The sequence below is a fragment of the Panthera tigris genome, chromosome B3 (assembly GCF_018350195.1).
Source record: "Panthera tigris isolate Pti1 chromosome B3, P.tigris_Pti1_mat1.1, whole genome shotgun sequence".
NCBI classification, from domain to species: domain Eukaryota; kingdom Metazoa; phylum Chordata; class Mammalia; order Carnivora; family Felidae; genus Panthera; species Panthera tigris.
The window spans coordinates 32,885,547-32,910,354 of record NC_056665.1 but is presented as its reverse complement, the minus strand read 5'-3'; the positions used below and the strand labels follow the sequence as shown (position 1 = coordinate 32,910,354).

The 24,808-nt window shown below is 37.5% G+C and overlaps 1 protein-coding gene across 7 annotated transcripts in view; it reads left to right on the top strand.

Moving 5' to 3' along the window:
* The window catches only part of NEO1 (neogenin 1), a 235,704-nt gene that overhangs the window by 54,373 nt on the left and 156,523 nt on the right, over positions 1-24,808 (top strand). For 6 of the 7 annotated variants that reach the window (XM_042988437.1, XM_042988434.1, XM_042988439.1 and 3 more), the window contains exons 2-4: positions 14,381-14,698; positions 19,907-20,182; positions 23,788-23,941. In XM_042988437.1, coding sequence (XP_042844371.1) covers positions 14,381-14,698; positions 19,907-20,182; positions 23,788-23,941 — 748 coding nt within the window. Of the gene's footprint in view, positions 1-14,380; positions 14,699-19,906; positions 20,183-22,789; positions 23,024-23,787; positions 23,942-24,808 lie in introns of those variants that run through there. The other variant, XM_042988440.1, reaches the window with a different exon arrangement.

Sequence of the window (24,808 nt, the reverse complement as noted above, 5' to 3'; positions counted from 1 at the left end):
CTTTCCAAAATAGGGCTTTATCAGGCTTCCACGGAGATAACTACAGTGGCTTCCTAACTGGTTTCCTTCTCTCCAGCCTTGTCTCCATTTGGCAGCAAGCAAAGTAAATAAGCATTTACTTATTAAAAGTAAATGTGATCTTCACTTTTCATCTTAAAGCCCTTGCCTGCTTACTAACTTCTTAGCATATAAAAATCCTTATAGTTTGGTCCTTGCCTACCCACTTCTGAGTTTCTTTGAGTACTTTGCCTCTTCTACCTTGTTTCTAGGCTTTTGCACCTGCTGCTCCATTGATGATGCATTCTGCTCTTTACTAGCTGGCTCTTACTAATCCCTTAGGTTTCATGTTGGGGACACCTGGGTGGCTCTGTCAGTTGGGTGTCCGACTTTTGATTTCAGCTCAGGTCACAATCCCAGGGTTGTGGGATCGAGCCCCATATCAGGCTCCATGTGGAGTGTGGAGCCTGCTTGAGATTTTTTCTGCCCTTCTCCCCCACTTGCACTGTTTTTCTCTAAAAGTTAAAAAAAAAAAATTAAAAATCACATTTTGCATAGGTGTCCTCCCTGACTGTCTAGGCCTGGTTTGTTTCTTTCTCTGCATCTTGTACACACCCTGTAACGGTTCCCACCACATTGTTATGATTGTGTTTGAGCCATGATTATATCATTGTGTGTTTCCACTGTCAGCACTCTAAGAGAGGGTACTAGTGTCTTCCTGTTGTAATTAAGGTGCTTAGCATCCTTCATTCAGTCAACAAATGTTTATTGAGTACCCACTATAGATACCAGACAAGGTTCCTGCTCTTATCATGCTTGTATTATGGGGATGGGAGTGGATTAGGGTGAAGTAAGAAATAATAAACAAATTTTTGTTCTTATACATAGTAGATCTTTAATAATTTTTTTGGAAAACTAGTGTATAAATTATTATTTTAATAAGCCCTTGAAGTCCATAAACCTTTGATGTTATTGTTACTGACTTCAGCTCTTGAAATTTTGCTCTCTAAGAATTATTGCACCTTTTTGGATATAGTGAGCTGTGGTAATTAGGTTATTGTTCAGAGCCTTTTACTCTACCTGATCTTAGTTTTATTTTATCTAGTTTCCTTGAACAGAGCTGAGGTAATGAAAGGCTATTAGAGGTACACTTTAGAAAGAGTGAGAAGTGATGTTTAACTTCAAAAATAGAAAAATAAAATAAGTTATTTTAAATAATAATACATATAAATTGTTAAATAGTAATAAAGGTCAAGGCCTTGATCCTAAAATCAGAAAAATTTCTCCTCAAATAATTAAAATATACATTTAATAGTAGATTATCTGAAATTGGCAGAATATTTGGAACACTTTTCTTAAAGTGCTGTCACTTTATCAGTTTGTAACCAATTATATGAAAATGTGGTATTATATTTATTTAAATCTTATGTACCCAGAGTTTCAATTAAGTACTTTTTGTAAGCATCACAAATTTTAACTAACTTAAGCAAAAAAGGAATTTATTGGAATGATGTCAAGTAGTTTAAAGGATCAATGGAAATACTAAAGAAACAAACAAATGCCCACTGTATCTTTTAGGCCAAAGAGATTAGTATTTAAGCTAAATCTAAGCTTGAGGAAATAATTCCACAAATCTAGAATTGAAGACATTCTATAATACAGCTGTCCTGGTCTCTACAAAAAGAAGTCAGTGTCATGAAAAACAAAGGCAAAAGGACTGTGTTCTACATGAAAAGAGACAAAAGAGGGGCTCAGTTGGTCAAGCATCCAACTCTTGATTTCAGCTCAGGTCATGATCTTATGGTTCATGAGTTTAAGCCCTGCATCAGTGTGGAACCTGTTTGGGATTCTCTCTCCCTCCCTCCCTCTCTCTGTCTCTCTGTCTGTCTCTGTCTCTCTCTCTCTGTCTCTCTCTCTCTCTCTCTCTCTCTGCCCTTCCTCTGCTTGCACACACACACACACACACACACACACACACACACACACACACACTCTCTCTCTCTCTCTCTCAAAATAAATAAATAAACTTAGAAAAAAAAGAAAAGAGGCTAAAGAAACAAAAACAATACTAAGTGAAGTTTTGTTCGGCCTTGGGCTTTAAGAACATTTAGGGAATATTGGGTAGATTTAAATTTTGAGTATATTAAACAATATTATTGAATGAATTTTAATTTTCTTAGATGTGATTAATGGTACTGATATATAGGAAAATACCCTTATTTATAGATACTTTCACAGTATTAAAACTTTGAGAGGAAAGCTCTGCATTAGGCTATTGATGATCTAAGGAATTATAAAAATACCAGAAACTATGCGACATGTAGCATGTACTCTTAGGCATTAGAACACAAGAAATTCAGAAAAGTGGAATTAATTAACCAAGGAGAGTTATAATTTAAGGAAAAGTAATCTCTTTGGTCTAAAAGAGTTGGTTGAGTGTCCAACTCTTGATTTCAGCTCAGGTCATGATCCCAGGGTCACGGGATCAAGCCCTACACTGGGCTCCTCACTGAGTGTGGAGCCTGCTGGAGGTTCTCTATTTCTCTCCCTCTGCCCCACTCATGCACTCTCTCTCTTTCTAACATAATAATAATAAAACAATATAATAATTCTTCTTACTGCATCCCATCAGGACACATATCACGTCAGGTTGTGTCGTTACTGCTAATACTGAATTTGATCACTTAGTTAAGGTGGTGACCACAAGATTTCTGTCCCATGTGAAGGTACATTTTATCCTTTGTAATCAATAAGTAATTTGTGGATTACACTCTGAAATTGTGTGAATTGCAGAAACCTCTCACCCATTTCATCAATAAAGAATTGATTTTTTTCTGCAATTTTTGATTAAAAGTTTCTAAAAAATTTAGTTTCTAAATAGACATTTCCGAGTAGGTACTAAAGAGAGGGTGCTGATAGTTGCTTAAAATCTTTTAGTTTTTACTGTTTAGATAGTAGACAAGTTGTTTCTATTTGACAGCAAAAAGAGTTTTGCTTTGCTTTGATCCCTCACATCTACTGTCATCATTCATAATCTTTTACCCTTTGCAGAAACAATGCAACTTTTTTTTCTTTAAAAAGAATTTGTTTGTTTTAAAGCATATTAATGAAGGGTAGCATCTGACAAGGAGAAATATAGTGCAAACCACATACATAATTTAAAAGTTTCCAGGTACCACATTAGAAAAGTAAAAAGAAACTGGTGGAATTAATTTTAATAATATATTTTATTTAAATGACTATATCCAAAATATTTTAAGATACTATCAGTATAAAAATTATTAATGAGATGTTTTATTTTCTTTGTGTGTGTGTATGTGCATGCACTAAGGCTTCTGAATCTTATGTGTATTTTATACTTAAATCTTAATTTAGATTAGTCACATTTCAAATTCTCAGTAGCCACATGTCACCGAGTGGCTACTATATTGGATAGTGCAGGTTTAATGGTTATGATCTTGGGCACAGGAAAGTCAGAGACTAATTTGATTCAAATCTTACTTTCTTCATGGCTTTGGGCAAATTACTTTTTCTCTTTGTGGCTCAGTTTTCTCATTGTAAATGAGGATAATAATTCCTACAACAAGGGTTGGAGGGCTTAATATAGGTTAAGCACTAGAACAGTAGTGGCTTTTCGGTAAATGAAAACTATTATTTTTATATCTTTGGACTTGGTCCTGTCATTCTCATTCTTAGAAGTAAACTTGTATTTTGTTAGGGAAGCTGGGACTAGATCTTAGATCCCTTGCTGTTTTGGATCTTACTATTTCTTGCCCTCAGTCTCTTACTTTCTGTCTTCTGTGGTGAATTTATAAGCCAGTAAGACAAACTAGATTTTCCAGGCCAGTTTTGATTTCAAGTGTTTTGTCATCACCATAATTCATTGAAATGAATGGGAAAACCTGATAGCTCTGCAGATGGCAATGAGTTATTAAAAGATTTGTCACTATGATTAAAAAACCTCACAGAAGGTTGAGAGCTACAGTAGTCAGGATTGTTAACTTTCTCTCTGTAAAACCCATAAATACCTCTCTACTACAAGAGCCTATATAATTATAGCAGTAAGATGAGATATGAGCACGTGTAGTAGAGGCAGTCCTGTATATTCATGAGTGTAATTGTATTAGAGTTTTTTAGAATGTGTTTTAAAATAGGTAACTATCGGGGCACCTGAGTGGCTCAGTCAGTTAAGTGTCCAGCTCTTGATTTTGGCTCAGGTCATGATCTCACTCAATGGTTTGTGAGTTCAAACCCTGCATCAGGCTCTGCCATGATAGCATGGCGCCTGCTTGGGATTCTCTCTCTACGCTCTCTCTCTTTTTTTCTCTCTCTCAAAATAAATAAATAAACTTAAAACAAATAACTATAATAACTATTCATTTTCATATTAGGTCAAAGTAACTATAGATGATTGAAAAAGTATTTAATGGAGGTGCTTGGGTGGCTCAGTTGGTTAAGTGTCAGACTTTGGCTCAGGTCATGATCTCACAGTTCATGAGTTCAAGCCGCACTTTGGGCTGTGTGCTGACAGCTCAGAGCCTGGAGCTGACTTCAGATTCTGTGTCTCCCTCTTGCTCTGCTCCTTCCCCGTTCATGTTTGTTCACTCTCTCTCTCTGTCTCTAAAAACTAAAAATTTAAAAAAAAAGAAAAAGTATTTAATGAAGGCCTGCAAAGGAGATATTCTGTTGAAAAAGAACTTAACAATTTACTGTAATAAAACATTTTGTACCAAAAATGCTAGTAAAATACTGTATTGCTCATGGTAGAAAAATATGATACCACTTAATAATCAAAGAAGTATTAAAATACAGTATAAAACAATGTCACAATTCATACCTTTGGAATGTACCTGCAAGTTACTTTTTACATTACATTATCATTGAGCCCATATTTTCATCAGTATAGTAGGCAAAAGTGGAACTGAAAAATACTTTGTTTCAGAAGTTGAAAATACGCTGCATCAAGTATTGGGTAAAATGTCTTACTCTTAGGAAAATCTTCTTACCACAAACAACAAAAAGTTGCTCATAAGATATTTTCATGGAAGTTCTATGTAATTAATATGAAAATTCTAACATTTTTCTCACCTAGCATAATGAAAAATGACCAGTTCAGATTTCCCTATTTTGAGCTGAAATATAAGTATTGCTAGTATTGTTGGCATGTTGACTAAGACTTATTAACATAATTCTCTAGGACAACTCTTAGGAAATTTCCATGTAACTATTCAGGACATTGGTGGTTGGTATTATTTTTAGGTTATCAGATTGTGCCTACTCATCTTGACAATCATATAGAAGTTACCATAAAATATTAATATTTATGATACTTTAAAAAGTGATATTGAAACATTTTTACAAAGGGCAGATTTGTTTCTTGGTGCTTTAAAAAATATTTATTTATTTTGAGAGAGAGAGAGGGAAAGAGTGTGTGGGAGAAGGGCACAGAGAGAGAGGGAGAGAGTGAATCCCAAGCTGGCTCTACTCTGTCAGCGCAGAGACTGACATGGAGCTCAAACTCATGAACTTGAGGTCATGACCCTGAGCCAAAATCAGGAGTTGGACACTTAACTGATTGAGCCACCCAGGCACCCCACAAAGGACAGATTTGAAATCATCAGGATATAAATTTTTGAGGCTGATTTTAGAAAACCAGTAGAGACTTGATGCAAAGTTACTGAGAATCACTAATACGTAATTACATCTTGGCCCAGGAGCCTTTCTGACCTGTAGGATCCTGAAAAGAATGCAAACAAAAGGCAAAAACAAATGAAGGTACAAATAAGCAGGACTTTCATGAAGTCTAGCCTTCTATCAGGGAAGATAGGCCTTAAAAACAGAGAGAAAGTGAGTTGCTAGAAAAGAGCACATAAAGGGTAGGATTAGGAGACTGGGACCTTCACAGAGATAGTTGTCAGAGAAGGCCTTGTAGAAGTGACCATTGAAACATAGAAGATGAGACGGGAAGAGTGGGTGCAGAGCAAGTTCAGGCAGAGGGGACAGCAAATGCAAAGACTTTCAAAGGGGAAAGAACATGGCTTGTTCAAGGAATTGAATAATGTGACTGGAGCTTATTGAGTTAGTGGGAGCACGATGTGAGATTAGGTTGCAGAGAGGCAGGGACTAGATCTGAGGCCCTTTTTGCATGCCGTGGTGATGAATTTACGTTTTACATTCACTGTAATAGAGGAGTAGTGGTTTAAAAATTAGGCAGAGGAGAAAGATGATCAGACTTGAATTTTAAGATCACTTAATATTATTTTATATGTAATTATAATTGTCAAAATGTGGTTCAAAAATGAAAAAATAAGGTCCATGTTATGCATGGCACTTTGTAAAATGTGATTGGTGAAAACTAAGGTGCTAGATGTTAGCAGTTTGGGAGAAAATACTGTAGGTTTTTGGACTGTTGAACTTTTTTTTTTCCTGTTTTTCTTCCAAATTTTAATGTAAATTTTAGTTAACATTCAGTGTAATATTAGTTTCGGGTGTAGAATCTAGTGATTCATCCCCTAATACTCAGCATGAGTGCTCTCCTTAATTGAATAGTTAACTTTTTATTGAGGACTTGTTACCTGCCAGGCAATGAAGTCGGTGCTTTATACATGTGTCAGGCTCTGCACAGTCAGCACGGAGCCTACTTGGGATTCTCTCTCCCCCTCTCTCTCTGCCCTCCCCTGCTTGCGCATACTCTCTCTCTAATAAATAAACCATTTTTTTAAATGTCCAAGAACAAGCAATACTTCAGAGTTCAATGTCTTCCACCCTGTTTTGCTACATAACAATTAGTGCTCCCAGCTCCAGAGCTCATCCCCTGTCTTCATGGAGACTTTCATGCAAGGAGGGAATGGCATTCTTTTTCCTGTTTTATAAGAGAATGTCAGACACAGAGAAATTAACTAGAACAGCAGAGCTAGAATTCAAAATCATGTCTGCTTGACTTCATTTTACAAAAGAGTTTTCCACCATGGCTGGTTTTTTTGGTGGGGAGAGGGGAGTGGCTGAATAATAAAGAAATGGAAAGCACTCTTACTATAACAGATGTTTCTTGAATAAACAAATTCAGATATATTTTGTTTTGGGGGAATAGTTTGGAAAGTAGATGCTATAAATGAGAATAATCAAGTTGAATTTCCCCGTTAGGATATTGGTAGTCTGAAAAAGAATTTCAGATTCAGCTTCGCTTAGAAGTTGACGTCCGCTGTTTTTAATGTTTTAACCAGTACCATCAAAGTTCTTCAAAGCATATGTTTATCAGGCAAGTAGGACCGTCCATATGTAATACTAACAACTAACCACTTGCCTTACTTGAAATCCCAGGAGAAGAGTTCTGCATGTTCTGTAATTGAGTCTTTGGAAGAACTGGCTGTTCAGGGCAGACAGGGGATGAGCTCTGGAGCTGGGAGCACTAATTGTTATGTAGCAAAACAGGGTGGAAGACATTGAACTCTGAAGTATTGCTTGTTCTTGGACATTTTAAAAAATGGTTTATTTATTAGAGAGTATGCGCAAGCAGGGGAGGGCAGAGAGAGAGGGGGAGAGAGAATCCCAAGTAGGCTCCGTGCTGACTGTGCAGAGCCTGACACAGGACACAGACTCACCAACCATGGGATCATGACCTGAGCTGAAATCAAGAGCCAGACGCTTAACCGACTGAGCCACCCAAGTGCCCCAAGTATTGCTTGTTCTTAATCAACAACGTGAATGTATTATTTTGTTGAGTCCTTTGAATGGAGTATTGTTTTAACTTCCTAATTTTTATACTTTCTGATTATAAATTGAACTTGAAGCAGGAAAGCCTGAACTATATGGTGATTAGTGGACACTAAAGAGTCAGGAAGGATGAAATGTAGGATTTACAGACTGGATAAGAGAGGGTGGTCAGAAGTAATGTTATTAAGGAGTAAAGTATGAAGTCCCTTTGACATTAGTCTCCTTAGTTTATAATAAAGACATAATTTTCATAGTATGAATAACAATTATACAGGATACTTACATTGGTAGGTGTGTAAAAAAGGCTTATCTTTCTATCCTGCATTTCTGCTGCTATCAAACTTAGAACTTCTGTGGGTGATAAGGCATTTTTTTCTGCTGGTATTCAAATATTGTATGTTATTTTTTTACTCCGGGCATGATAAAATTTAGAATTATTGTCCATGCTGGTGTGCAGTGAGTGTATGATTTGTTGATATTTGGGGGTTGGGGAAGTACAACTGAAATAAGTTCCCTGTGGATATTTTCCTTTCATAAGATGGAATTCTATCAAGAAGTGTGAAATATTTTATCAAAAAGTGAGGAATAGTCTATCAAGAAGTGAGAGCTATTCCATTAAAATGTGAGAAATTTGCAGAGACCTGGGAGTGTAGAAGAGATCAGACAGGATCATTAAGCCTGTTTCAGAATAATGTATAGTGACTGTGGTCATAGTAAACTCAAATTAAGCAAACTTAAGTGGATAGGGAATTAGGACCCTGGTGGGAAGTATAGGCCAGTTTTTATACAGAATCAGCCAAGGAGTTAGTGTCTGATAACTCCTCTAACTGTGACAAAGGAAAAGCGGTTAGAGAAACCGTGATAGATCTTAAAAAAAAAAAAAAAAATTTATGTTGCTAGCAAAGTATTGTTTACCACCACCACCAAGAAGTTATTTTGTTATTAAAAAATAAAAAGATGACAAGAAGAATGGATAAGCACTTGTTTATATTTTAAGAAGTAAGCAATACAGAAATCCGTGGAATAAAAAGCCTTCCCCCTGTATGCTCTCTGTCAGTAGTTGAATCAAGTACTTTCCGCAGGAGAAAACACTGTTACACTGTTCAGTGTTTATTCTTCTAGCCTTTCTCCTACGTTATTTGCGTTTAAATATATGCTTGCACGCATATGTGTATATATATTTTTATATCTTATGTATATTTTAATATTTATATTTTATGTATATATTTATATTTTAAGTCCTATTATACACATTTTGAACTTGAGTATTTTTTATTTATATATTTTGACAGTTTTTGAATGTCAGTATGTAAATATGTCCCACACTTTTCATATTGTCCCCCTCCTGTGCAGACTACATATAAAAATGAAAATAGCTTTTTTTTCTGCTTCAGCAGTACTATGTTTTATGTAAAATATTCATGCAGTCGCAAAGGTGAAAGAAAAAATTAAAAGTTAACTGAAATCTCACCATCCTGAGATAATCTGCATTTTAATGACTAGTTTTTAAAAGATGTATCCCTTTATGTATTCACACAAGCGTGAACATACAGAACTGCCACATACACGTAATAATATTTATAAAGGGATTATACACACCAGCTGATTTTTGTCATGAAATTATTTTCTAGGTGCTTGAGGATTTTTATCTACCCACCCCTCCATGTCCTTCCATCTTTCTTCTCGCAATAATAACCTGATACACTTTCCTACTTTCTCAGTGCTCATACAGTCATATGCACATGACATTTCGTTATTTGTACTTGTCCGTATTGTTCCCTTTTCACAGAATTCACTCCAGATCAGCTAAAACATAGCTAACTTATTTTTTTGCTGGCTAAATATTCTAAGGCAGGAGTCAGTAAACTATAGTTACTGGATCAAATCCATCCTGCTGCTTGTTTTTATAAAGTTTCATTGGAACACAGCCTCCACTTTTTTTTAAATTTAAATGCGGGGTTCCTGGGTGGCTCAGTTGGTTGAGCATCCAACTCTTGATTTTGGCTCAGATCATGATCCCAGGGTTGTGGGATCAAGCCCCACGTTGGTCTTCATGCTGAGCGTGGAGCCTGCTTAAGATTCTTTCTTTCTCCCTCTCTCCCACATACATGAGCGCTCTCTCTCTCTCTCTCTCTCTCTCTCTCTCTCTCTCAACAAAATTTAAAAAATAGAAAAAAATAAATGCAATGAATTGAAGCATATCTATCTTTTCTAGCTTTGAAGTTCCCTGTTTTAAAAAGTTACCTGACTCAGGGCGCCTGGGTGACTCAGCCGGTTGAGTGTCTGACTTCGGCTCAGGTCATGATCTCACAGTTTGTGAGTTTGAGCCCCGCGTCGGGCTCTGTGTCAACAGCGAAGCCTGGAGCCTCCTTCGGATTCTGTGTCTCCCTCTCTCTGCCCCTCCCCTACTCATGCTCTGTCTCTCTCTCTCAAAAATAAATAAACAATGAAAAAAAATTTTTAAAGGTTATCTGACTCAAGGGTTATCCTTGTGTTTTCTTAAAATTCTTACTAATTTTTGGGGGCCTGGGTGGCTCAGTCGGTTAAGCGTCCGACTTCAGCCAGGTCACGATCTTGCGGTCCGTGAGTTCGAGCCCCGCGTTGGGCTCTGGGCTGATGGCTCAGAGCCTGGAGCCTGCTTCCGATTCTGTCTCCCTCTCTCTCTGCCCCTCCCCCGTTCATGCTCTGTCTCTCTCTGTCTCAAAAATAAATAAACGTTAAAAAAAAAATTAAAATTCTTACTAATTTTTTCATAGGCCTGGAATGTATTTTTGTATATGTATATGAGTGACATTATAGTGTAGTGTGTTTAACATCACAGGCTCTGGTTTTGTTATTTATAACCTGTGTGACCTTGGACAAGGTGACATTTCTGTGCTTCAGTTTTCTCCTCTAAAATGAGAATAATAGTACGTATCTCATAGGATAGTCATGGGGGTTAAATGAGTAGTTAGTTTGTAGAGAATGTTTAGAGCAGTGTCTAATACATAGAACCATGTTAATGTTAGGTTTGTTTTTCTCGCATGTGGATAACCAGTTGTCCTAGTAACATTCATTGAGTAGTTCATCTTTTTCCCCATTTGATATAAAATGCTACCTCTAATGAATGTTAAGTTTCTAAATATATATATATAGCTCTATTTTGTGACTCTCTAACCTGTTATGTGGCTCTGTTTATCCCTGCTCTGGAGCCATAGTGGCTTAATAAATACTGAAAATTGATGAGTGCAGTCCCTTTACCTTGTTATTCTAAATTATTTTCACTCTTCTTGGCTTTCTTTGCTCTTATATATAATTTTTTAGAGACTCATCAAAGTTTGCAAAAACCAGTTCATTAGTTAAGTTTTATCATAAAAGATAGTGATACTAATGGCTAGTATTGGAATGGAAATAAATACTTCAAGCAATGGAAATTTTTAGAAGCTGGTAAAGATAGATACCATCGATTGTGGTAAGTCGACATTATGAATATGGAGAATAAAGATATGTAGAAAGATTGTGAGCCTCTAGTTCCCAAATCATATCCCGACATACCCCAGGTACCTCACAGAACTCCCAGGCATATTTTAAGCTGTCTAGGGAAACACAGCGACATCTGTTGGACACTGTGCAGACTCGTAGGTGAGAGGAGTTCACAGTTTCAACATTTGATTGTGCTATCTTCATTTCAATGCTGTGATGTTTGTGAAATTGGGTTTTGGTGGTTGCTGGGATAAAAACCAAGTACCATGCAAAAATCACTGTGGAGCAGGAAATGAGGATGGCAGTATCCAATCTGATTTCAAGGTTTGAGACACGTGCAGTACCCAATAGGTGTACACACCCCATAATAACTGATTGTGGTTAATTAAAAGTTGAAGTATTTTTCAATGTATGTGTATTATTTTTTCAGCAAGGTACTAACTTGTTAGGACATGAATATTTCTTCATTTGTTTGAACCTAACTAATTCCTAAACAGAACTGTTAGGTATTTCTTTTAGCCTAGGGAATTCATGAAAAAAATTACTAAGAAAATAAAGGCACCAGGAGCCAAGAAAATTTGGGAACTTCTGTGCCTGAACAAACAAGTTATTACAAATATTTAAAGATTAAGAACATTTGAAGTGCTGTGTAGGTAGAGTACTGTATGCCATGCCTGCTTGGGACAGGATGAAACTAATCTTGTCTGGGTACCTGGGACGGACAGCATTTCTGAGAAAGTAGTATTGAAGCTGAGCCTGAAGGAGGACTAGGAGTTAATTGGGGAGGAATGGTGGTGGGAATGGCTTGTGTGAAGAGGGCAGGAGCTGCAGGGGCCGACAGGAGTGCAGCATGCCTTACAGGGTGAGGGGACAGTGGTGCGGGGGGACGGCTGGAGAGTAGGCAGAGGCCAGGTCATAGGGTCACATGGAAGTCCAGCTAGGTAGTTTATTTAGATCTTTTTGTAAAAGACAGTGGCAAGCCTTTGAGGGATTTTAAGTGAAGGAACAATATGTTAGGTCACTGCCTATTTACTGAGGGAATAAAATACGAAGAGGATATATGTAAGTATTTAAGTAATGCTGTATTCTAAGTAATGTAGAGTACATATTTGTAAAATTTGAAGTGCCTTGATTTTCAAAGGCATTTGTAAACTTTCATATAATTTAAAAAACTCTTGGAAGACATATACTCTTGTTCACTGTGGCTGATACGGACTTTTAAAATGAAAGAAAATCAAAAGTATGGTAGAGTGTTTAGCTGTAAAACATTTACATTTATGTAATTATTACTTTTTAAATGGCAGAAACTTTGTCCAAATTTTAAAATTAAATTTGGTTTGTTAATAATTATCTAAAATTGTTAATTTGCATATTTTGATTGCCAGTCTAATACATTTATCTCTTAAGTTCCTGAATTGTTTAATTTGGGTGGTATAATAAGATGTAATGTTAAACAGGAATGGTGTAAGAGTAATTTCTCTTAGTTTAGCTGTCATTTTGTACTGCCCTGGAGTTGATATTTTAATTTATTTTGCTATAGTACCAATATAACATTTTTTACTGTAATAAGAAGCAAATCACCTCAGCTTACTTTTGAAAAATTCCCAAGGTTATTTTCAAGAGTTTTAAGTCTTGAAGAATCAATTTCATAACCATCAAATAGGGATGGGACCCATCTCTGGCTTTTGGGGAAGGATGATTAGTCTGTTTGGAATTTGATTAGCATTGTAAGTGTTAGAATTATTTTATTTTAGGGGCGTCTGGGTGGCTCGGTCGATTAAGCGTCCGACCGGCTCAGGTCATGATCTCATGGTCCGTGAGTTCGAGCCCCGCGTCGGGCTCTGTGCTGACAGCTCAGAGCCTGGAGCCTGTTTCAGATTCTGTGTCTCCCTCTCTCTCTGCCCCTCCCCTGTTCATGCTCTGTCTCTCTCTGTCTCAAAAATAAATAAACGTTAAAAAAAAAAATTAAAAAAAAAAGAATTATTTTATTTATTTATTTATTTATTTATTTATTTTTTAAATGTTTATTGTTGAGAGAGAGAGCGCAAGCATGAGTGGGGGAGGGGCAGAGAGAGAGATACAGAATCTGAAGCAGGCTCCTGTCTCTGAGCTGTCAGCACAGTGCCCGATGCGGGCCTCGAACCCACGGACTGCAAGATCATGACCTGAATCGAAGTCAGACATTTAACCAACTGAACCACCCAGTTGCCCCAGAAAATTTTAAAACAAGCGAATATTATTCCCTTCCCTCTGCCAGTGTGTTTAGTATTTAGTTAGAACTATTGTTTCATAATGTAATAAAGAGCTAGTTGCATCCTTAAATTTACAATGTAAATAAATTTAGATAAAGGGGTGTGTAGATATATTTTAAAAACAGTCTTGGTTTCATTTATTTAACTAAACTTCCCTAATTGTTCACATGAAGAAATCTGATTACAACTGATTGTAATCTGACTGCAAGGGAGTTGGTTAGTACTTTTCTTGAAAAAAAGAGGTAACGCTTGGACTTGGAAAGCTTTCTTTGGCTGAGAATTTAAGGGTTATAGCAGAAATTTTTTAAATGAAATCACAAGAGTACTAGCACAAAACAAAGCTGAAATTTTTTATAATCTTGGGATAAAAACTTCTTAAGCATAACAGATTTATTTCTATGTAGTTAAAATTTATTTTCTTACGATCAAAATAAATTCAAAATGGAAAAAGGAGTATTTGCAAAACATGATAGATAATACCCAAAGATTGCCAAATCAATAGGATGAATGATCCACTAGAAAAATGGACAAAGTGTATGTATGGTGAATTTTGAAAGAAATACAGCCAGTAAACATACCTTATTACTAACAAAGAATCATTTCAATTTTATGCTTCCTTTATGTTTCATAGAAAAGTTCACTTTGAATACAATAATTTTAAATATTTATAAATCCCATTGTAGGGTTTGAAATAAAGCTTTTACTAAATATTCATGTAATTTAACAATGATTATCTCATCTGGCAGGGTCTTTTTTTTCTCATCTTCTAAATGGGTCAAATTTTGATTTCCTCATAAAAGAAATTTTATTAGACACTCATGGTGAAATGACTGTTACTATGTATCATATCCAAACAGCATAATTATTCGACAATAATTTTTGTCCAAATTATACTTTCTTACAGAAATAGAAGAAGAAAGTTTTGCTTGACTTTGTTCTTTTCATTATTTTTATAGGATCCAGCGTTCGAACATTCACTCCATTTTACTTTCTGGTAGAACCAGTGGATACACTCTCAGTTAGAGGCTCTTCTGTTATATTGAACTGTTCAGCATATTCTGAGCCTTCTCCAAAAATTGAATGGAAAAAAGATGGGACTTTTTTAAACTTAGTATCTGATGACCGACGCCAGCTTCTCCCAGATGGGTCTTTATTTATCAGCAATGTGGTGCATTCCAAACACAATAAACCTGATGAAGGTTATTATCAGTGTGTGGCCACTGTTGAGAGCCTTGGAACGATTGTCAGCAGAACAGCTAAGCTCACAGTAGCAGGTAAGTTTTTTTTTAAGTAATTTATGTATATTTTCAAATTTATGAAAGGTATATCTTGATAAAAAGCATTATCATCCTGGAGTTTTCACTTAACTGATTACCATAAATAAACTCATTTAACAAATACCAATTGAGCATCTAGTGTGTGCATGGGATTATGCTAAGACTTGCTTAGTGCTGTAGGAAGTAAAATGCAGCACTTTGCCCCTTTCTATTATTTAAATTGCTTACAGTTGCTATTTGAAGTATTGAGTCAGTTCTTTTTTTTCTAACTTGGAAATGACGGAGGAAGTTGTATAGGAAAATTGATTCATTGATTGCTAAATTATCTTCCCCAGCATAACAATTTAGTATGGCTTTGTAAGACTTGCAGGATAGTCAGAATCTTGGTTCCTTTATGCCCCAAGCAAGGAACTGACATTTAATTGGATGATTTAAAAACCTATAGGATATACGTATTAAGGTGAAGAACAGAAAGTTTAAAGAGAAATATTCACTCCCTTTTAGAACATTCTTATTTGAAGAATAATGGAAAGTGTAAACTGAGTAAGTCATGCTTATTTTGTATTAGATACTTATATTCCTCAGGTCCATGTTTTTTCACTTGAGTACTAGATGAAGTAGTTTTTGTTAAGGGTCACATTGTACAAAAATTGTATTATGTTGGGACGCCTCGGGGGATAGTCGGTTAAGCGTCAGACTTCAGCTCAGGTCATGATCTCACGGGTCATGAGTTTGAGCCCCGCATTGGGCTCTGTGCTGACAGCCTGGAGCCTGCTTCAGATTCTGTGTCTCCCTCTCTCTCTGCCCCACTCCTGCTTACACTCTGTCTCTCTCTCTGTCTCAAAATAAATATTAAAAAATTTTTTTTAAATTGTATTATGTTTAAGTCTTATATATATGGATTTTTTATAGGATCCAGTGTTCCTATAGCGTCTTGGTAAAATGCTAACATGTAAAAAAAAAATATGACTTCATGAATAGTTCCCCATTTCATTGCCACTCTAGGGTGATGGTTCCCCATCTCCTGCGCGCTTCACAGTATACTTGTTCATTCATTCAGAGTATGATGACTCTTTTTCTCTTTGGAACCAGATACTCAAAGCTGAATTTGAGTGTGATATAGAACTACTGTAATTATTCCATAATCACAGATTGAGGATGGAAAAAGAAAAGGGTGAAAGAGTCACTTCTTTTGATAATTAGCCTTTCCTCTCTTTTTTTCCCCCCTTCTTTCCTTCCTTTTTCCCTTTCCCCCCTCTCCCTTCCTTTCTTCCTCTAATCTACTTGTCAGGCTTTCTCCAACCTGTTGATAGATAAGTTAGCATGATGACTGCCCCTACACAGTTGCTTAGGTGAGCTCCTGTTTATTGTTTACATTTTTAAGCTGGGCTTTAATCGTAACTCCTTCTTCTCAGCTGTCTCCCACAACCAGTCGCCAAATCCAGTGAATTCTGCTTCCTAGTTTCTTGTATGTGATCCTGAGGCCACTTCTCACCATCCCTCACCTTGTAACCATCTGATGCCTCATTCTTTCCCTCTTCCAGTCCAGTGGTCAGGGCTCTCTTCTCACCCTTCAGTAGCTCCTCAGTGACAACATCAAGTTGATGTCTAAACTCTTACAGGCCTTGTGTCTTTTCATGAGCTAGTCTCCACTTCTCTAGCTTCGTTTCTTAACATTCCACCCTGCCTGTCCCTGCCCTCTACCCTCGTCAGCAGGACCACCTGCAGCACATTTTAAGCTCTGCCAGTACTGAACATTTCAAATCCCTTTTATTCTTGGTCTCTGGCCTTTGCTCATGGCTTCCCCACTGCCTGTTAAGCCTGTCCTCTACATTTTCCTCTTTTCTACTCTGCTAGGTTTGTTCAGCCTTCTTTTTAGCTTTCAAAGCCTTCAGGAAATATTTTTGGCCTAATGTAATGTAAACAGCCAATTTTAATATAGTATAATCAATCCTTTGGCTGCAGACAAGATTCTGTAGGAGAGTTATTTAACTCACTCATGGCCTTGAGTATCAGAAGGTAATAATATCTGAGCTAAGAGATGAATAGAAGTTCTTTTTAATAGTTGCATAGTATCCATTGTATAGATATACTGTGATTATCTAAAGATTCCCTTTTTATGAACAGTTACATGGATAAAAATTGTTTGATATTATAGGCAGTACTGTAGTGAACACTCTTTTCTGTAAATCTTTTCTGTAGAATAGATTACTGGAATAAGTAATTCTACTAATTGCTGGATCATAGGATATACTGTGTGTGTGTGTGTGTGTGTGTGTGTAGAATTTTAAAAAGAGCACTGAACTGTTTGGCTCTCCCTCAAAATTTTAACCATAAAGTTACCATATGACTGAGCCATTCTATTTCTAGGTGTCTACCCAAGAGAAATGAAAAGACAGTATGTACAACAATTGTACATGACTTGTTATAGCAGCAGCATTACCTGTAACAGCCAAAAAGTGAAAACAACCTACATGTCTGTCAAGTGTTGAATGGATAACCAAAATGTGGTAAATACGTACATGGAATGTTATTCAGCAATAAAAAGGAATGAAATTGTGCTATATACTGCAACATGGATGAACCTGAAAAACATGATACTAAGTGAAAGAAGCCAATCACAGATCATGTGACTTCATTTTATATATATACATATATACATATATACATATATACATATATATATATATATATATATGTATATATGTATATATATATAAATGTCCAGAATAGGCAAACACAGGGGGCCAAAATGTAGATTGGTGGTTTTCTAGGGCTGAGGATGGGGGAGAGGAGACAAGGGCACAGGAGATAGGGTGAGTGAGTACAGGGAATGTGGAATGACTGCAAGTGAGTACAAAGTTTCTTTGGGGGATGATGAAAATGTTCTAAAATTAAATTATAGTGATGGTTGCACAACTTTGTGTGCATACTAGAAACTGTTGAATTGTGGACTTTAAATGGTAAACTTTATGGTATATAAATTGTATCTCAATAAAACTTTTTCTTTTTTTTTAAGAGACTACCAAGTTGTCATTCTAAAAGAACATTGGTTAGTGTTCTTTGGTTACAGGCAATACAGACCGATTCTGGCTAAGTCATGTAAGAAGGGGAATTTTTGAAAGAACACTAGGTAGCTCATAAAATGAAATTTGAGAAGTCTTCTCTGCACTCATTTTTCCACAGTAGAAATTTTTGTTTTACTGCCTGGGCAGTAGCCTGGCTGTGAGTGTTTTGTGCCGAAAGGTGGAGGAATTGGGTGGTCTGAATACAGACACTGTTAATCTTTTCTTGTCAAGCCTGTGTCTCCCTCCCACTCCAAGTCTCTGGAAGTAGCAGGACAAACTGGCCCCCTGCTTGTGAGCACAGGAAGCCCCAGCGATTTCTGCCTCATATGTCCGTACTAGTTCCTCCATCTGCTTTCCCTATTCAGAAAAAAAAAATTGATTCGGGTCTGTGCCTATTGGGGGATAATAAAGCAGACATGGTAAAGTGTTACCAGCTGAGTGATCTGAGCGAAGAGTAGATGTGTTCCTATTCAGAAGCTAGACAACCTGCAAATGTGCCATTTCCATGTGGATTAATTCTCCATCATGAAACTACAAAACCTAGAACTGTTTCTCATAATTTACTATGGTCATTAGTCTTTAAAGAAACATTTTGTTGTGTTGTTAGCATCTCAGAATCTTTTCAGATGTTACTGTTAATAACAGTAGCTAGTATTTGAGTATGTGCCAGGCAGCGTGCTTTATATGAAGTGTGTTAAGTATTAACCTTTTTAACATCCAATGAGGCCTCTTACTGTTCTCATTTTATTGAAGAAGAAACTGAGGCTTCCAGGTTAAGTAGCTTGCTAATGTCACACAGCCATCAAGTGGTGGAGTTGGGATTCAGATTCAGATTGCGTGACTCCGTGTATCTACAGAGTATTTATGACTGCATTCTTGTTAATATTTTATTTTGAAATAATTTCAAGCTCATTCAATTATTGCAAGAATGAAACCAAGAAATTACATCTGCTCGTCACTCAGATCACCCAGCTGGTAACACTTTACCATGTCTGCCTTCTTATCCCCCAATAGGCACAGACCCGAATCAGTTTTTTTTTTTTTCTGAACCATTAAGGGTAAGTTGCAGACACTGCCTCCACCGAAATACTTTCATGTATATTTCCTAAAAACAAAGATATTCTTCTAAACAACCATCTATCAATTTTAGGAAATTAACCTTAATACAATACTACTGTAGGTACTGTTCATATTTCACTGGTTGCCTCAATAATGTTCTTAATAGCAAAAACCAAAAACAGTATCTTTGTCCCTCCCCCACTCCTTTCTGGTCCAGGATTACATGTTTTATTTGGTAGTTGTGTCTCTTTAGGCTCTTTTGGTCTCCAGTCATTCTTCAGTTTATCCTTATCTCATTTTGTGTTTTCTGGTTTTCCCCTATGAATAGATTCAGGTTTTGCATTTTGGGGAAGAATATCACAGAAGTAAGTGATGCTGTGTTTTTCTTAGTGTATCTTATCAGGAAGCATACGATGTTTTGTTCCATTACTTGTAATGTTAACTTTCATCCCTTTGTTAACATGGACTGTATTAACAAATATATATAATATGGACTATATTAACAAAGTAATGAAAGTTAGTGCTCTGTTTCTCCACTGTAAAGTTAAATATTTTGTACTTTAATTAGTAATACGTATTTTGGGAAGAGCTAATTTGATACTCTAATAATATCCTATTCATCATCCATCTTTCACCAACAAGTTTAGCATCCATTCATTATTCTTTTCTGTGTTAATTATCATCATCCCAGATTTAGCTAGAGGAAACTCCCTTCAGTCTGACTTCTGTGTACTTTTTGATATGTTCATGTTGTTCTTTGAATGCTTCCGTACTTCTGTCACAGGATGTTCCAGGTTTATCTTGTACTTTCCTTATTCTAGTCCTGGAATGAACTTCTTCTCCAAGGAGCATTGGTTCCTTGTAGTGGAGAATGTATTTAGAAATCAAGATTGTGTCACCATATCTACTCATTGCTACTTAGGTGGCATTGATTTTGAGCTCTCTCTGGATAGAGCTAGGAAATGTGTGTGTGTGTGTGTGTGTGTGTGTGTGTGTGTGTGTGTGTGTGTGTGTATAAAGTATTTAAAGTCACATTTAACTACATTTTATTTCTTCTTTTCTCTTTTTTATTGTCCAGGTCTTCCAAGATTTGCTAGCCAACCAGAACCTTCTTCAGTTTATGCTGGGAACAGTGCAGTTCTGAATTGCGAAGTCAGTGTGGATCTGGTCCCATTTGTGAGGTGGGAACAGAACAGACAGCCTCTTCCTCTGGATGATAGAGTCATCAAACTTCCAAGTGGGACACTGGTTGTGAGCAACGCCACTGAAGGAGACGGAGGGCTCTACCGCTGCACAGTTGAGAGCGGCGGGCCGCCGAAGTATAGTGATGAAGTGGAATTAAAAGTTCTTCCAGGTATCCCCCTGTCATCAGGACCCATGGTTTTATGTTCGTTAATGGATAAAAATGGTTCTTTTAGAATTTTCTTTTTTCATCAAACACTGTCAGATGTGTGGTGTGACAAGCTAATGTCAGCATAGGAGTTTCAGTTTTTTACAGGGGGAGAAAAGAGGAAAACGTGCCAGGAAGATCCTCTCTTTAGTGAATACATTAGTCAGTAAAAATGTATCAAGTGATAAAATGTGTTTCATATCTATGGCTTTCTTCTTGGCCAAACACTAGCTCTGTGTCTTTCGTCAAGCCTCCATCTGCTACTTCCCTATAATACTTCATACACTTAGGTGTCTTTACCCGTCAGCATCAGAGACTCGCTCAGGCTAGTTCATAGAAGGGATGTGCAGAATGGTAACAAAAACAGCAGCTCTGGAGACGCTGGTAAGCAAGAGTCCTTGGATCTTTATAACACTCCCTTATTTTAATGCAAACCCAGCTCCTTCTTTCCTCTCTTGGTGGGTTCTCACTCTTCCTGCCCTTGCTGGCTCACCTCATGATCTTGTTTTGTGTGTCTCTTCCTGGCTGTGTCTCTTCTGCTCATGACACCCTCTCACTTGTTGCTCACCACAGTCCTTCAGCCTCCTGATGTCTCACCTTTCGGCTTCCACTCCCACTGCTGGGTGCCTGATTCTCTCCACATTTCTCCCTTACACCTGAGCTTATAGATATAGTTGGGCCATCCTTACGTTGTTTTGGCAGGTTTGTCATATACAGCTACTTCATAGGCTAATTTTTGGTCTATGGATTGGCTTGCAAAGTGAGACCGGTGTTTGAACAGCGACGCTTGAGGGTGTTCCTGATGAGCTTTGAACTAATTTTTTTTTAAAATTTTTTTTTTAATGTTTATTTATTTTTGAGACAGAGAGAGACAGAGCATGAACACGGGAGGGGCAGAGAGAGAGGGAGACACAGAATCTGAAACAGGCTCCAGGCTTTGAGCTGTCAGCACAGAGCCCGACGGGGGGCTCGAACTCACGGACCGTGAGATCATGACCTGAGCCGAAGTCGGACGCTTAACTGACCAAGCCACCCAGGCGCCCCATGAACTAATTTTTTTTTTTAATGCAGTTTCTTTCTTTGTTGTCATCATCCATGTCCTTGGCATTCCTGTCCTGTGTGTTTACACCTCAGGAGCCACAGTTATTTTTTTTAATGTGTGTTAGATCATGTCACATCTTTGCCCAAAACCTAATGGTTTCTCATCTCAGAGTAAAGGTTAAAGTCCTTGGCCTGTAAGGATTTATATAATCTTTTTTTTTTTTAATTTTTTTAACATGTATTTATTATTGAGAGAGACAGAGCATGAGCATGGGAGGGGCAGCGAGAGGGGGAGACACAGAATCTAAAGCAGGCTCCAGGCTCTGAACTGTCAGCATAGAGCCCGATGTGGGGCTCGAACCCACAAACCACGAGATCATGACCTGAGCAGAAGTCGTATGCTTTACCGACTAAGCCACCCAGGTGCCCCAGGATTTATATAATCTTAATGCCACCTCTCTTCCCATAACACTCCTTCCATCTGGTACTCTTCTCTCCCTCACTTTGTGATTGTGGCCACCTTATGTTTCTAGAACATTCCAAACACTGTTTTGCTTTAGGTCTTGCTACTTGGCATTTGCTCTGCCTGGAGTCCTCTCTTCCCTCAGATGTCTGCCTGAATCATCTGTCTTATTTCTTTGCTCAGATGTCACTGTATCAATTAAGCCTTCCTTGACCACTGTTTAAAATAAGTCTTCCATTTCTACCCCATAGTTTCCTCTTCTCCTTCGTTTTACTTCAGAACATATCACTATCTGACATATGCTGTCTTGTTTCTTGTGTCTCTCCCCTAATAGTAGGTAAGCTCAATAAGGGTAGGGAATTTTGCTACCAAGAATGGTAACTGGCAGAACAGAAGGCAATAGATATTCGTTCAAAGGTGTCTGTTTCTATCAAAATTTGATTAAATGTAGCTAAATCTGGGGGGGGGGGTGGGGAAGAGAACTATTACCATATTGTAGTGTCTTCCAGCCTACTTCCTGACTTGCTTTTACATGGCAGAGGTCCTGTTTCTTCTTTATACCTGGGGTACCATTCAAGCAAATCCTTAAAACCGGATCCAAGGAAACAAGATTTTTCAGTGTCAAAGGATGAGCCACCACTCAATATCTGAAACATAAACGAAGTACTGAATGTTTCTTTTTACTTAAGTAAGAGAAAACCGTACTTTCAAGCACAGTCTTCTTGAATTAATGCAAACTGCTAATCTCGTATAGAATTTTGGGGAAGACGTTGTTTTTGGTATGTTGGTTAAGAGGCAAGGGTGGGTTGATGTCAGCCAAAGAAGCATGTTTAATGGTTGGTTACAGAGGTGAGAGCAGGTTAATGTCAGCTGTAGAAGCAAGTAATTCCACTGCTGAATGGCTGACTTCTAAAGCCTGAGGCTATCACTCATTGGCTGACTTTCCAAGGCATGTTCACTGAAGCGAGTTGTCACTGATCTGTTAGCCCTTGTTTATTTGTTACCATGGCTACAGAACTGTCATCAATTAGTTACACAAGGTTAAAGCCAGCCCTGGTGGTGGTTACCGTGGCTGTAGAATATCTTTTCCTAAGAGTATGGAGACCAGAATCACGTCTCTTTACCTGAGAATGGTCTGTCTTCTCAAAACTTAATACTGGAAATAGATGTTCTACCCATAAAAGTGTAGCCTTTTCAGATGTCCATAAGAGGGCAGCTATATAAAGTGGACACACTCCGAGTAGTAGCCTCATAGCTGTACCATTGTAAAAATCAAAGGATTGACAGACTGCGTGAGTAAGGTAAAGAGACAAAACTCAGAAAGATTTTCATAAGTAACACAGATACAGGGATGTAAAGGAAACCTCTTATGATACCCCTATGAATGGAGAGGATGCTGTTAAGGATCCTGAACTTGCTCAGTCTTTTCTCTTTGTACCACTCATGAAACATTTACTTATCCAGTCTTTTATTTTTTATTTTTAAAGTTTATTTATTTGAGAGAGATAGAGATAGCATGAGTGGGGGGAGGGGCAGAGAGAGAGAATCCCAAGCAGCAGAGCCCAACACAGGGCTCGAACTCACATACCGCAAGATCATGATCTGAGCCGAAACTAAGTGTTGGACGCTTAACCGACTGAGACACCCAGACACCCCCTTATCCAGTCTTTTAAGGTGAAAGGGATTCGTGTCAAATAATCTCTCAGTTGGTCAGTAAGCACCTTATGTTAGGAGCTATAACTTGTACGTCTTTAAGGCCCCCAGAGAGCATAGCACGATGTTTTGCACATTGAAATGACTTAAGAAATGCTTGCTAATTTAATTGGAATTTTCTTGTGTCACTTTTTCTTAAAATATTTAGTTATATAAAGCCAAACAGGGTGCCTGACTGGCTCAGTCAGTAAAGCATGCAGCTCTTGATCTCAGGGTCATGAGTTCAAGCCCCACATTGGGCATGGAGCCTACTTAAAAAATAAATAAAACCACACAGACTGAACAGGAAATTGCAATTCCTCATGATGAAAGTGGTAAAGTGCTTTCTTAATTATTGTCTTCTATTTTTTAGATCCTGAGTTCACATCAAACTTGGTATTTCTGAAACAACCTTCTTCCTTAGTCAGAGTCCTTGGTCAGAATGCAGTGTTGCCGTGTGTCGCTTCAGGACTTCCTCCTCCAGCCATTAGATGGATGAAAAATGAGAAGGCACTTGACCCAGAAAGGTAACGTTGTCTGCCTAAAAGCCTTTTTCAGCCTTAGCTTCAGACTTGGTCTAATCTTGTTTGGGACTACTGATTAATAATGGAAAAAAATGGCCATCTACTTTATTTTTTGTTTAAACACATTATAATGCTCATTTGTCATTCTTGAAATAGTTTCTATACTGTATATGATAAGGATGTTTAAAGAAAAAACTGCTTTCAAAGTACTAAGTGTTTATTCCATTTGTTCCTTCTGAGCTACAGTATACTTAGCTTAAGGCCTCAAGACCTCCTTCCCTAAACTGTTGCAAGAGTTTCTGGTTCTGACTAGCCTGAGGCTTATCATTCATTTTCATGAGTGCAATTTGCATTTTGTTGGTAGTAGTTTTCTTTAACAATAGAAGAAAATGTGTTCCTCATCCTTTTGTTTTTGCCTTTTAAACTCCTGCCACCCTTCTTCTGTGATCAAAATTCTTCCTCTTCCACAAAAACCTTTCTATTAACATCAGCCATCATGTCACCCCTCATTACTTCTTATGTAATGGGTACTTGACCTACGTAATGGGTGCTTTTCTCTGTTGTACTTTGATAAAAGAACTGAGGTAGTGGCAGTGGTGGTATTCAGGTATATTTTGTTTCCAAAACAAAGTTATCTTGTGCGTTGTAGAATGTTTAGTATCACCCTTGGCCTCTGCCTGCTAGATGCCAATAGCACTCCCAAGTTGTGACAACCAAAAATGTTTCTGGAGCTTGCCAGATGTTCCCTGGGGGACAAAGTGGTCCCAGTTGAGAACCACTGTTGCAGAGTACTGCTGTCCAATAGAGATGTGATGCAAGCCACATATGTAATTTAAAAGTTTTGGTAGCTAAGTTAAAAAAAAACTAAGA